A 14,146-nucleotide genomic window follows, 5' to 3' on the forward strand; every position below is an offset into this window, starting at 1 on the left:
AAACAAACAAATAAAGAATATCAATAAAAACAGAGAGAGAGAGAGAGAGGGTGAGGTCGTTTATCTGTCAGGATGACAAAGAGCAGAGATGTGTAGCATTGATTAAACTCATAAACGCTATACACGGAAATGCTCTCCAAATGCCAGCCCAACAGCTAGTCAATAAAAACTAACTCAATATCTGTTACTGCATGCATTTGTCTTCCCTCACTTTATCAAACTGATCTTTGTCTTTAACACTATAAACAACGTTAAAAAATTAAACAACACAACAATGTATCTATGTAATGATTTGGGTTCTACACCACTGATTTACAGTCTCAGTGTGTCTGCATGCATGTCAGTACCTGGTTTCTGCTCTTTCTGTCCTTCTCTTGCCTCATTCCCCAGGTTTTTCGGTGGTTCAGTCTATAGACGTACCTCCAGGCCTCTCCATAATCATGTAATCCTTCCTTTTCACTAGATAGAGCCTTTCCTAATCCTTCACATCCATCCAGCCTCACCTCAGGCAGTCTGGCTCGCCTTAACCAATAGGACTACGAATCCCACAGTCCTTCATCACCCACAACTGTATGGGAGAAAGTCAAGGGAAGGAGATATAGACGTGGTAATTAACAGGATACCTCAGATACCGGGAAACGCACACATACATGCGCCCACACACAACCACACACCCACACACATATGTACACTTATTACAAAGCGCAGGGTTGTGTCCACGATGTCAACAACATATCATCTAAATGCAAATGGTTAATGGCTCCCCTGCTTCCTGTCATCCTCCTTCAGGGGCCCCGTGGTCCAGCGCTCCTGCTTGCTGTCCCCACGGTTACCAAGGTACAGATAACTGATAGTGCTGGGCTTACATCAAATATTTAAAGCTACATTATTAACCACCAGCTTCCCCTTTCACTAACCCAGGGGAGCTTGTTGTTGTTGTAGCTGTTGCATTACCTTGCCTGACTACACCAAGCTAAGCTCAAGCTGACATTGTAATGTATGTGTGTGTGTGTGTGTGTGTTGTCAATCCGATCTGCTTCTCCATTAAACATGGCGAAGAGCCCTCCTTAATTACATTACAACTTCCATGCGAGCGTTTGACATTCTCTGACCTCGATACAGGATAATTTTTTTTGCCGTTCAATAGAAACTCCAGGGAACGGCACTCATATCCAGATCCAGGGCAATTAGCCCGGCTAGGCCACGTCTCCACTGACTGCAACACCCTGCTCTGGGAGAAACAGCCAGACAGGATGATGGGCCCTGGCTGCACAAGCTGCAGCAGTAGCTTTGTGTGCTGAATATCACATCAGATTAGATCCTGAAAGTACTTAGATGAGAATTCTCAAACAGATTGGTTTTTAATGGGCATCCCGCTGAACCGGACTCCATATTCAACACACATTGAACTATGAATATTTAATGTATTCAATATTTCCAGAGTATGTTTTTTTGACAATGATGGATCACAGAGTGGGGGTCCCTCTTGAACTGGGCCTCGTTCATGCTCCACATAGGAACTTTCTTCTGTGGGTCTCATTCCAAACAATTCCCTTGAGGAAAGATCTGCAGAGATCATAAACAACATATATTGCTGACTCTTTTAGACGAGTTTGACTTTGAAAGTAAAGCATGTCATCACAACCCACTTTCTCCACAGTTTCTCTTGTTGCCAGCAAGTGCATCTGCCTGAGATTGTTTTTTTAAAATGAAAATAGAATCTGCCAGATAGACAATGGCTTACACTCACTAACTGCGATTCTCAGTAACTGTGCAATTCTGTCTTGGAGGCATTTCCCCCTGAATAATCATTCTTACTCCCTGAAGTAATCATTAAATACTCTGGTCTGTCTGTAGGAAACTTGAAGGAAGACTTTGGGCTGATTACTTAAGTTCAGGTTCTCATGTTCATGGCTGCAGGGCACTAGTTTCTGATTATGCTGAAACCCTCTCATCTGTAGCCTAGACTAAGAGACTAAGGTGTTCCAAGACAACCCTACTGACTGAAACAGCAACACCTAGTTAGGAAGGTGTTCTATGATGCGTGTGTGTTCCCTGTAGACGTGTGTGGAAGGAATGAGTAGTCATGGGGTGTACACACACACGACAGACACACGACACACACATACATACATACTGCAGGGCCTGAAGCTCAGATCCCACTCAGCTACTGCGATTTATTCTCAGAAGCGTCCGGAATTCCATTTCACCTGTGAAAAGAAAACAACTGCATAAACAAGATACCTGCTGAAGATTGTCAGATCAGTCTCGGTCTTTTCACACACATGCAAACGCGTTTGTGTTCCATCTGCAGTTTTCGCGAACACTGATCGTCAAGGACAAATCAATTAGAGGAGCAGGCAGGCAGATGGTGGAGAAGGACAGGGACGGAGCCTCAGGTTAGGAACAGAAGATGACAGGCAGCAACTGTCAGGGGGAATCTCCATCCTGATCCGTCTCTCCTGTCGCAGACCGTCCCTCTGCCTCTGCCTGTTCCACAGCCAGGATGAGGAGAGGGAACGCACACGTTACACACACACGTGTGAATATTTCATCAACGGTTATCAAACTGAATCTATGGTTTTCATCTTGTACAACCGCCGCGTTTCACCGCCTGGTCTGTGAATGTTCCAGGTTCAAATGCATTCCTACTGTAGATGACTGTGGACCTCAGAAAGGGAACCAGAAAGAGAAAGCTGAGTAAGCAGTAACATTTTAAAAAGGCTATTATTCCCATTCTTCGGGGTTCAATTAAACCCTTTTGCTAATCTGCCAGCAAATCGTACAGTTCCAAGTCAACAATACATCAAAGCGGCTAACGAGGTGATTTCCCTCCTCTCCTCCACCCCCTACTCCCCCTTCCCCACCCCCCACCCCGCCCCCCACCTCACTGATGAAATAACGTTAACACGGTTAGCCTCAGTCTGCTTATCTGTCTCTACCAGGTCCATCGTTAGCTTGGGCAAATACATTAGTTAAAGGGTACCAGGCCTACGGACGGCCACACTACCAATTTCCTGAGGTTTGGAGCAGAGAAGAGGAACGGGAGGAAGAGAAGGAGAAGGAGAGGAGGAGGAACAGGAACAGGAGAGGAGAGGAGGAGGAACAGGAACAGGAGAGGAGGAGGAAGAGGAACGGGAGAAGAGGAGGAACAGGAACAGGAGAGGAGGAAGAGGAACAGGAGAAGAGGAGGAACAGGAACAGGAGAGGAGGAGGAACAGGAACAGGAGAGGAGGAGGAAGAGGAGAGGAGAGGAGGAGGAACAGGAGAAGGAGAGGAGGAGGAACAGGAGAAGGAGAGGAGGAGGAAGAGGAGAGGAGAGGAGGAGGAACAGGAGAAGGAGAGGAGGAGGAACAGGAACAGGAGTGGAGGAGGAAGAGGAGAGGAGAGGAGGAGGAACAGGAGAAGGAGAGGAGGAGGAACAGGAGAAGGAGAGGAGGAGGAACAGGAACGAGAGGAGGAGGAAGAGGAACAGGAGAGGAGGAGGAAGAGGAACAGGAGAGGAGGAGGAACAGGAGAGGAGAGGAGGAGGAACAGGAGAAGGAGAGGAACAGGAACAGGAGAGGAGGAGGAACAGGTTGAAGGAGAGGAGGAGGAACAGGAACAGGAGAGGAGGAGGAAGAGGAACAGGAGAGGAGGAGGAACAGGAGAGGAGAGGAGGAGGAACAGGAGAAGGAGAGGAACAGGAACAGGAGAGGAGGAGGAACAGGTTGAAGGAGAGGAGGAGGAACAGGAACAGGAGAGGAGGAGGAACAGGAGAGGAGGAGGAGGAGGAACAGGAGAAGGAGAGGAGGAGGAACAGGAGAAGGAGAAGAGGAGGGAAAAGGTGGAGGCAGTGGAGGTCGAGGGGGAGGAGAGTGGTGACAGTTAAAGAGAAAGGAAGAAAAGGAGTGGGAAGTGAGAAGAGAAGGAGGGGGCGGTCGACCTGGGGGAGAGGAGGAGGTAGACAGAGAGAGAGAGTGGGGGACCCAGGAAGGAGAGGCGAGGCGAGGCGGGGCTACCCATTATTGTGCCTTTGTTTCTTCATCATCCCTGATTACACCCAGACAAAGACAGAGACAGCATAACACGGAGCTGAACATGAAGGAGGCAAATCCTCCCATGAACACTACTAATCACAGCACGGTAGCAGCAGGGAGACAAGATCCAATCAGAAGCTGATGATGACATTTTTTCTCATTATATCTGGGACACGAGTCCCTTTCGGTCTCATGTCATTTGTTCTGTGTCCTTCCATCACTGATGTCTTCAAGTTTGTTGAGGAAACAACGTTCCCATTGGGAAGCCCCTTGTTAGTGGGACACAGTTTGGTGGTTTGACTATCAAAGCCAATACACATCATATCAAACACTAAATAATATACTGTTTTGTATAAACATGATTTACACAAACAGCAGTAACCCACGAGGGTTTGAACTCGAGACTCCTCTCGCATCAAGCCCCATTATCTACCATCACGCCAAGAGGACATCATCAGGATTCTGAGATTCATGGGTCAATCCCTGGATTAATTGCTCCCCACGAGGTAACGGCATTGTTCTGAAGCCGTCGGCGAACGAGCGAAATCCCTCACCATCACCAGAAAATGGGGACAACCTGCGCCTTCTGTCATCTTAAAGTGACAGCTTAACGAGCGCCGGCCCACAGTGACATCACAACAGGGCCCATCTGTAGTCTGGCAGGTAGGGCTCACTCACTCACTCACAGACACCATCGCTAGCTTTATTACTGTCGCGTATCAAACATGGATGAACCACTATGGCCAGCCAGCCGTCGCCTGATTGGCTGCCACCGTCTGGGGTGGTGGAGAGTTATTGTAGGTAGTTTAGCATCCATCAGGTTTATGGCACCCTGATGGTCTTATGGAGACTGAGGGAGTTCGACCCAAACACATGCACTCCCCTCTCAGCCAGACAGACCTACTGTGTCCTGAGTCTGAACCGGAGCCAGAAGCAATTTCATATCCCTTCTTCACTTCCTTAATGCGTACACGTGACCAGCTGTCCTGTGTACGGTATTAGGACAGCTCTCTAAAACCAAAAGCTGACGAAACGACATGTTTCATTCAGCCGCGGAACATGTTGTGATGGAGCGTGTTTAGATGGAGTTGTTCGTTATACTCATTTCGCCGAGGCATGTGTGTGTGCGTGCGTGTGTGATAGCGCGTGTGTGTTTCCCCGTGAGCCTCTGAACTGTCCTTGGTGAGAGGATCCACCTTCCTCGTGGCTTATCTCTCTGGTTGGGAGACAAACGCGATAAGGACGAGTGGGGCGCCGTTGAATGCTACTGATTGCGGTCGTCTTCCCAGGAACACTCACAGCACCGTCTAGCAGGCTTAAAGGGGGGGACATCATGTGGAGTGCTGTGTGGTGACGAATGCATTGACATGTGGGCCCTTCATGTCTGCTCCGGTGGACTGTTTGACATCCCATCACGAACACAGGAGAATGGTTCTGCTTGAATCCTGCACTTATGGTGTCACGCCACGAAACGGGGGTGCTTGGTGGGAAATGATCGCACGGATGGACTGAAAAGCCTGTTGGTGATTCTGCTCCTTTAACCTGTCTGGTAACTACTAGCAACTGGGAACTGGGCGGTTTAATTACAGTAAGGAGGGAGATCCTTATCGCCATGGGAACAGCCATGGCGTGGTATTTACGTGTTTTGCCACCTTGCCTGTTACAGGGTGTCTCTCCACACACACACACACACACACTCACACACACACTCACACACACACACACACACACACACACACACACACACTCACGCACACACACACACTCACGCACACACTCACGCACACACACACATTTTTTTTGGTCATTTAGCAGACGCTCTTATCCAGAGCGACTTACAGTAATTACAGGGACATTCCCCCGAGGCAAGTAGGGTGAAGTGCCTTGCCCAAGGACACAACGTCATTTAGCACGGCCAGGAATCGAACTGGCAACCTTCAGATTACTAGCCCGATTCCCTAACCACTCAGCCACCTGACTCCCACACACACACTGTCTGTGTATGAAACACATCTGTACTGACTTTATTCCAGCTTTAGATGCTTGCGAGTGTGTCCAGCGGATCGATAGCAGCATGGTTTGAAGTGACCCAGGTGCTGGGCAGTTGTCCAGGACTGTGCGATGTTGACCAAACACCCATAGACTTAAACACCCATTGTAATACCTGGCTGTTTATGAGACACAACTCACAGAGAAATGGATGCTGATCAGAACACCCACACCAACACAAACAGATTTCACCTGGGGAACCAAACATCAAGGACGTTCCAAATCCACAGGCTTACACACACACACACACACGCACACACACACACACACACACACACACACACACACACACACACATAAAGGAGACCTCCCCTCCAGGCTGGCAGGTAATTGCGGTCTACAGGGGACAGGTGCTGCTACAATAGAGCCACGCTAGCCTGCCTACCCCTTTCACGCCACAGTAATTACCTAATAGAGAAGCACACAGGAGAGACGGAGGCAGAGAGGGAGAGAGGGAGAGAGATAAGGTTGTGCCAGTTCGATCCCACAGAACCACAGGCTCCCTTTCAGTACTATCCATCAGATCATTGTGGAGGTAAACATTGTGGAGCGGGGATGGAGGGAAGGAGAGCTAGAGGGATGAAAGAGGGAGCCGTAATGGGTGTATTGTGGAAGGGCGAGGAAGCGGCAGAGAAATGGGGGGGGGGGGGGTGAGGGTCACAGAACCACGAGGCCAGGTGACTCTTGTTTCTGATGTCACCACTTCTCACACCTTTCTCCCCGTCTCCCCGCTGGTCGTCTCAGAAAATAGGATAATGAGAAAAGAGAAGACCCATTTCCCCCCCACCTCCACCTCCACCCCCACCTCCACCTCCATCCCCACACCAGCCTCACACCCCCCCTTCCTCCAGCTCCACCCCCACCCCCCTCTCCAGCTCCACCCCCACCCCCATCCCCACACCAGCTCCACCCCCGCCCCCCTCTCCAGCTCCACCCCCACCCCCATCCCCACACCAGCCTCACCTTTCCTGGTTGGATTGGCATTGCTCACATTCTCCTCTTCCACACAGGCCTCCCATGGCACAGTCTCAGTCTGTTGCCTTGAGAACAGCAGAGAGCAATTTCTAACCCACAGACTGTAGAAAATAAAACTAGCAGCTTCTGAGAAAGCCTGGAGAAGTTTCCCTCTCTCTCTCTCTCTCTCTCTCTCTCTCTCTCTCTCTCTCTCTCTCTCTCTCTCTCTTTCCTTATCTGTCTTCCAGTCCTTGGGTAACGTTTCTCATGTTTCCAGGTAAGTCTGGAATATTCTGCTGGTTTCTTCTCCTTTCCTCCTGTGTGTGCTTCAGAGCAGAGGGAGCCCTCCCAGGGCTTAGCTGGCTTTCAGCTTGGAGGTGGAAACCACACTGGCTCTCTGCTCAGATGTGGCTCTTTTAGCTTGTAGAAACTGTTCCTCTTTATTCATGAAGTCATTTGTCTTTGGAAGAGTGTAGCCTGTTGGGGAGAAAGACACCAGCATCAGCAGAGTGGAACTGGGGCAGAGAACACAGGAGAGAATACCGAAAGGATGAGTGCTGAATTTCATTGTGTCTGGGACAAGGAAGGAGGAAGGAAGGAAAGAAGGAAGGAAGGAAGGAAGAAAGGAATGAGGGAGGGAGGGAGCAAGCCAGAGGGGGAGAGAGGCAGGTTAGCATTGGGGGGGAGAGAAGGAGACAAGAAGGGAGAGAGTAGCAGGAAGTGAGGGATGGGTGGAGGGAGGTAGAGTGAAAGGAGAGCAGGGAGGGAGGGAAGGATGTGTCCGTGTGTGTGTGTGTGTGTGTGTGTGTGTGTGTGTGTGTGTGTGGTAGGAGGATGCCTGTGCTGGTGTGATGAAGCCCTGGTGCTGTGAGCTGTGAGTTCACCCAGAGTTGCTATGGTGTCCTCTGGCTGAGCTTAACGTCTCATAGTATACTCACACACACACACACACACATATACCCACTCACAAATGCACACACACACACCTGCAAACACACTCACATGCTCACATGCGCACACACACACACACACACACACAAAAAAGACAAAACAAGTGCGCACTGGCTCCATCGGTTTTCCACAGCAACCACTGACCAGACATGAGGAATGGTCATGAACATTCTATCATCAGTCCTGACCTGTTGATAGGTAATCAGCTCACCCATTGCTGTGGTAATTCATCAGCTAGAGAGACGGCACTCTCTCTATCTCTCAATCAAAACAACATCGATAGCAAAAAGCGCCATTTGTTATTTTCTATCTCTGGTAAAAGGGGATTTTTTCAGCCCTAGTGTTTATAATTGTTGGTTCTCCTGTCGAAAACACTCCAGTGGAAGTGTACTACGAAAAGCCTCTGTGCTCTTTTGTGAGAGTTTCAAGACCTTTTTGCTCGCCTCTCATCTTCAATCTCATGGCCGCTCTTCAATCTCGCTGCCATTTATATTTTCCTCCTCTCCTCTCCTCTCTCTCCTCTTCACACCACTCTCGCCCCACTTTCTCTCACACAGAGATTTGCCAGATTTGCAACCTTGGAACCAGCAGCCTTTCAGATGGACAATAACGTACATCAACACAAATGCACACTCTCATTTAGCTCAGGGCCCTGTATCTATTATCTCCTCTACCATCCCCGATGACAATAGAGATAAAATCCTTGTTATTTATTATGATATAAAAGTTGTAGTTCCAGGCAAATTGTGCAGCATGCCAATAAGGAGTTGTTCCATGGATCTCTCTTCCCTGGGGATATGAATACTACATGGTTATTCTGTCCAGGCGTACCAATAAAGATAATTGATAACCTCTCCTGCTGACTTATTGAGATGAATGGGCCCTATTGTTAATGTTATGAGTTGGTCCAGAGAGTCAGATGGATGGCCCCTTGTTCTCTCCCATTGCCCGAAGGTTGGAGAATGACAGGCTGTTGGCTGGAGATTCTGGTCCATCAGCTGCACTTTATCATCAGTCAGGCTACGGTGGCCCCAGAGGACCAAACCATAGATTATTGGCTGTTGTATTGATCCAGTAAGACATGGCATCCATCCACTTCTAAAAACATTCTTGTGGGATGGATTACAAATAGGTCGAGGTATTGGGGAAAATATAAACATCTACGTGAAATATGCGGGTTGTTTGGAGTGTGTGAGATATTACATGGTATGTAATATCTGTGTTGAATATATGGTCTGTTTATCTTAGGTTTTATATAGTGTGGTCAGTGGACACCAAGGATATGCCAAGCCATCTAACAGGTCCTGCTGATAGGGTGTTGATATATAGAAGGCACTGGTACTACGAAGCAACCATCTTTGTCTTCATCAAATATGATGTGAAATGCTGCCACCTGTTGGAAAGACTTTCGCACAATTGACGGTGGGTTTTTATTAGGGGTGAAACGATATACTCAGCTCACTATACAATACTTCACGATACTGGGTGTACGATACAATACGTATCACGATACTGGGTGTACGATACAATACGTATCACGATATTTTGAACAAAAAAGATTATGAAACTGAAATTCAATTAACAGATTTATTTCCAAAACATTAAACATGTTCAATAATTTTCTTTGTTGTACATACAATTTTGTTAACTCAGTTCAAGCAATTTCTGTGAATGCAATGAACGCATGACGCAGGTAGGTCGCGCACTGGTAGCTCAACCAATAGGATCAAACGGACGTCATATTGTATTGCCATAACTTGCCATAAAACATTTTGTATTGCGATATATTGTTCCATGATATATTGTTACACCCCTAGTTTTTATTGCATAAATTGCATAAACATTTGGCTGTTTACACATTCTGGGATACACATGGAGATGCTACACAATCCACAAATACAACATTTTAGGAGATAGAACACAACATTCCAGAAGAAACATTCTTCTTTTTTTTTTTTACCTGATGTTCATCATTGTTTGTACATTTAACAGTGCAAATAAAAAACACAACAACAAACTTTGGCATTGCATATGAATAGAAAAACAAACACTAACTTATGCACATTGGTAACACAACCACATGGCACAGTGGGTCACAGACAGTTTAAACAGATTTCCTGACAAAATGTGCCTTTACCAGAATCATTGTGGTGTTTACCCCACAGTGTGTATATTCCATGTGAACATGGAGATAACGTAGATTCTCCAATATGGAGAGAGTCTTGTTGGACACAACAATCTGCAGCTGTCCAGGCCAGACTCAGGTACTAGACATAGGTGAGCTGCTGTCATCCTTAAGTCTAGACCCTTCTGGAAGGCTCTGACAGGTCAGCCTCTGTGTGTGCTGGTTAGACTGACTGCCAGTCTTTTGGTGAGCTGGTGTTGGGCCTTGCCACAGTAGGTGTGGGTGGTGTTCTGCAGTGCGGCCTCCAGGGGGCGCAGCAGAGAGCTGACTGGGTCCGCGTCAAACGAGTACTGAGGACAAGAAGAGCCGTCTTTCACCAGGTAACCACATCACAACACAACACTGCTGCAACAACACAACGTCAGTGATACATCTGTTAAGGATGACAGACCCTGAGGAATATACTTTGATTTACTTGTTCTTGTTTTACTGATGTCATGAGGCAATTAAAGTAAAAACCAAGCCTACTGTTTAATAATGAAGGGACTTTTACTACGCACACAGGAAATCAAATGGGTATTAGGTTTTAACCATGGACTCATTTGCCTTGGGAGCGGCAGCTAGTATCAGGTCACTAAAACGACAGTGTTTTACGAGTACGCTCTCACATACCCGCGCCTGGTCATAAAGCAGCATTTACAGTCGGAGTATTGATCTGGTGCTGATGATGGAGTGCTGTCCACATGGACACACACACACTCGCGCGCACACACACACACACACAAACTCTAGATGTAGCGTCAGCACTAAAACTTTACTGCTCATTCCTGGGCCTGGCTTTTACAGTGAGACTTTATTACCTGCAGAACAGCAGCCACACATGACCAGAGCAAGTGTGTGTGTGTGTAAGAATCTGCTGTAGGCCATTGTATATGGCCACGCCATTAAGCAAATCAAGCAATATCATTGACAAAAATTCGGAACAATGTATGTCTGTGTGTGTCTGTGTGTGAGTGCACGCATACCTGATTTATGGCATCGTATACAGCTCTGAATGCAGGTTGTTTGTTGTCATGGTAGACCCCCCTGTTGCCATGGAGGATGCAGACCCCAGCTTCCTCTGCTGAGACACAGTTGGAGCCGTAGATACAGTGGTCTGGACGGTAGTTCCACTGGCATGACACCTCCATCAGACACTCTGGAGGACGGTATGGTGGAGTTAGATCTCATAACACAGCCTGGGGCTAGCAGGTAGGCTCACTGAGTTAAATGTGGTGTGTGTGTGTGTGTGTCTGACCAGGGTTGTGGTGGAAGATAATGTTAAGCAGGTCCTGGTCTCCCCAGGTGATGTTCAGCTTGTATTTCTGCAGCAGAGGCCTCAGTAGCTCCTCCCACCTGAGTCCTACGGACGTCATGTCATTCTGAACAGGCAGGACAGAAACACACGGTCAACAACCACCACTGCACTCAAACAGGATTGTGACTCTCTGATGCCACCTGGTGGTTCACCCTAGTGTCCATTCCTTAGCGTGAACCAGCTAACATACAGTATAGAGTGGAATAATTATGCATTCATTTAGTAAACACTGGCAAACACTTCCAAAGCGATGTACGGACGGGTTTACTACTGCAACCTATTACTCTGCAGCCAAACACTCTACCACTGAGCTACACCCATCTACAAGTGTGAATTAAGGCATGACGTGTATGAAAGCAGAGTTAAATGTGAAACTTTGACCCCAGACCTTGAAGTAGGTGCTCCTGATGCGGGTCATGTTCATCAGCATGACCCCAGAGTTGATCCCTGTGCGTCCGTAGTACGGGTGTCGGGCGAAGCGGTTGTACCAGGCTATGCGCGGCTCCTCGTGCTCCGGCGCCATGGCAACCAGCTGGGTGGAGTTGAAGGCGGTCAGGAACGCCCACAGGGCGTCGACAGGTTCCAGGAACACGACGTCAGAGTCTACGTAGAGCAGGGAGTCTACGTCTTTCAGGATGAGCTGAGGGTGAAGGGTGTGTGGGGGGGGTGAGAGACAGAGAGAGAGAGAGAGAGAGAGAGAGAGAGAGAGAGAGAGAGAGAGAGAGAGAGAGAGAGAGAGAGAGAGAGAGAGAGAGTATATATATATATAGGGAGAGAAAGCGTGAAAGACAGAACAGAGGAAAGGTAGGGAGTCAAAAAAACACATTGATTATGACCACATCCCAGGAAAGAGTTAACAGTCTATCTACTGGACAGGAGAGTGTGAGAGCCAATGAGTGTGAGAGCAGACATGGGCTCACAGGGAGGAAGAGCCTCTGGGAGGCGCAGGGTTTGAACAGCTTCCTCCACTCTGCAGCGTGCTCCTGGGGGAGGGTGATGGGGTACAGCCTGTAGCTGAACCTGGAGCGCACATGGCCAGGCCAAGACTCCAACTGCAGCACAGGAGAGCAAGCATTTCAGACACGCACACACACTTCAAACCATAAGTAAAGCAACTGTAGCACAGCCAAAAAAGACAGTACTATGCCGGTAGTAACAACCAGTGCTTTCATAGTATAAGCAGCATTACAGTCAGTACTTCCATGACTCAGTACAAGTCCTGCACCGGCAGCAGAACCCACCGCCAGTGTGAAGCTGCTGTGCAGAAGCTCCTCAGAGAACAGGTGCAGGAGGAGCTGTTTGGAGCTGAGGAGCACGGCAGACTTGACCATGGTCAGGGTCTCCTCCAGCCTCTGGCCGCACGCCACCACGCCCAGGTGCATGATGGGAGCAGGACTGGGATCGCTCTCAACCCTCTGACGCATGATGTTCCTAAAAGAGAGAGACATAAATGAGACATGTGACCACTCTGAGGGAACTTCTGTTAGAGACAAACAATATGAACCCTGTTTCACTATAGAAACACTATGAGTTTCACTCAGTACACGTGACAAACCCTGGGTGTATGCTGAAATGAGTGTCACCACTTAAACAGGTTAGCTAGATTCAGGTTTATCCATGGTCTATCCACCCCCACTCTGGGAATGCTCTGGCTCTGTCACACCTCCAGAGATTGACACAAGGCTGAGAGGTAATTGAACAGGAGTGTGTTTTTGTGTGTGAGTGCCTGAGTGAGTTATAGAGAGATTATGTGAAAGAGTTACAGTTACAGAAAAAGAGCAACTGAGAAAACAAATGTGTGTCTGCAGAAGCTGCATCTCATTCAATTAGACCTATTAGTCAAATTACTACTGTATACTGATATCATTTATAACTGATAAGGGATGCAACAAGTTATTTAACCCTTGTGCTGCCTTCGGGTCACATGACCCAAAGGTTCATAACGAACCATCATTGTGTTTACCCAATTTTACCCAATACAAAAACAAATAAAAATAATTTTCTTTTAACCTTCGCAATGTGGGGGGTCTGACGCATGCTTACAAAAATACAAAATTGCTTTACTTTGTTTTTGTATGCGGTAAAGTTGTCGCAATACGACGGTGGGTCACAACGACTGATGGGTCAGAATGACCCGAAGATAACACAAGGGTTAAGTGATCGCTGGTCCATTGGCTTCAATGGAAGTTCAAACAGCAGAAACAAATGAAACATTTCCTACAAGTGAGACCGGTATATTAGACAAATTGTCTATAAATACCATACCTGTTATTCCAATGTTGGCTCTCGGGGCCTTTTCTGTCTTCTAGCAGCTTGGTTCCTTGTCCGATGGCTCTCCGCTGGGAAGCAGCTGGCGACAAGAACGTCATCCTACCGACGCCTCCTCCGTCCAACAGAGTCGAGTAGAACAGTTTACTGTACACGTACAATACCGATAACACTGCCAACACCGTGCACACAAGGAATGCACGAATGTATCGCCGCATTATCGAAAGTTAAATCGCTTTCAGAGCACACAGGCATGACACAGGACCGTGCTAGTACACATTTGGAAGGACTTTAGGGTCTGGGGGAGGGGTGAGAGAGACAAAAAAGTCAGGCCCTCCCCCTACGTGTAATTTATTAGCTGGGAAAATACACTTCTAACTACCTAAACCCCCTTTCACAGAAACAACTTAAATATGCACTCCT

General features: G+C 47.8%; 1 protein-coding gene across 1 annotated transcript; it reads right to left on the reverse strand.

Moving 5' to 3' along the window:
• Window positions 1–9,503: 9,503 nt before the first annotated feature.
• Window positions 9,504–14,046, reverse strand: gxylt1b (glucoside xylosyltransferase 1b). Its single transcript, XM_062483013.1, has 7 exons — window positions 13,721–14,046; window positions 12,697–12,886; window positions 12,376–12,507; window positions 11,844–12,095; window positions 11,396–11,519; window positions 11,124–11,296; window positions 9,504–10,448 (listed from the first exon to the last, which is right to left on the reverse strand). Exons 1-7 carry the CDS (start codon window positions 13,939–13,941, stop codon window positions 10,302–10,304), a joined length of 1,239 nt encoding a protein of 412 aa, XP_062338997.1. The 5' UTR covers window positions 13,942–14,046; the 3' UTR covers window positions 9,504–10,301.
• Between the last annotated feature and the right edge of the window lie 100 nt (window positions 14,047–14,146).

The sequence above is a fragment of the Osmerus eperlanus genome, chromosome 17, assembly GCF_963692335.1.
Source record: "Osmerus eperlanus chromosome 17, fOsmEpe2.1, whole genome shotgun sequence".
NCBI lineage: Eukaryota > Metazoa > Chordata > Actinopteri > Osmeriformes > Osmeridae > Osmerus > Osmerus eperlanus.

What these genes read in the sequence shown, in the direction of transcription:
- gxylt1b (XM_062483013.1), bottom strand. Translation starts at nt 13,941, where the DNA reads ATGCGGCGATACATTCGTGCATTCCTTGTGTGCACGGTGTTGGCAGTG. An exon ending in TCAGGAGCACCTACTTCAAG is followed by an intron (nt 11,520 to 11,843) that starts GTCTGGGGTCAA and finishes CTGCCTGTTCAG; the next exon opens with AATGACATGACGTCCGTAGG. An exon ending in TATCTTCCACCACAACCCTG is followed by an intron (nt 11,297 to 11,395) that starts GTCAGACACACA and finishes ACCGTCCTCCAG; the next exon opens with AGTGTCTGATGGAGGTGTCA.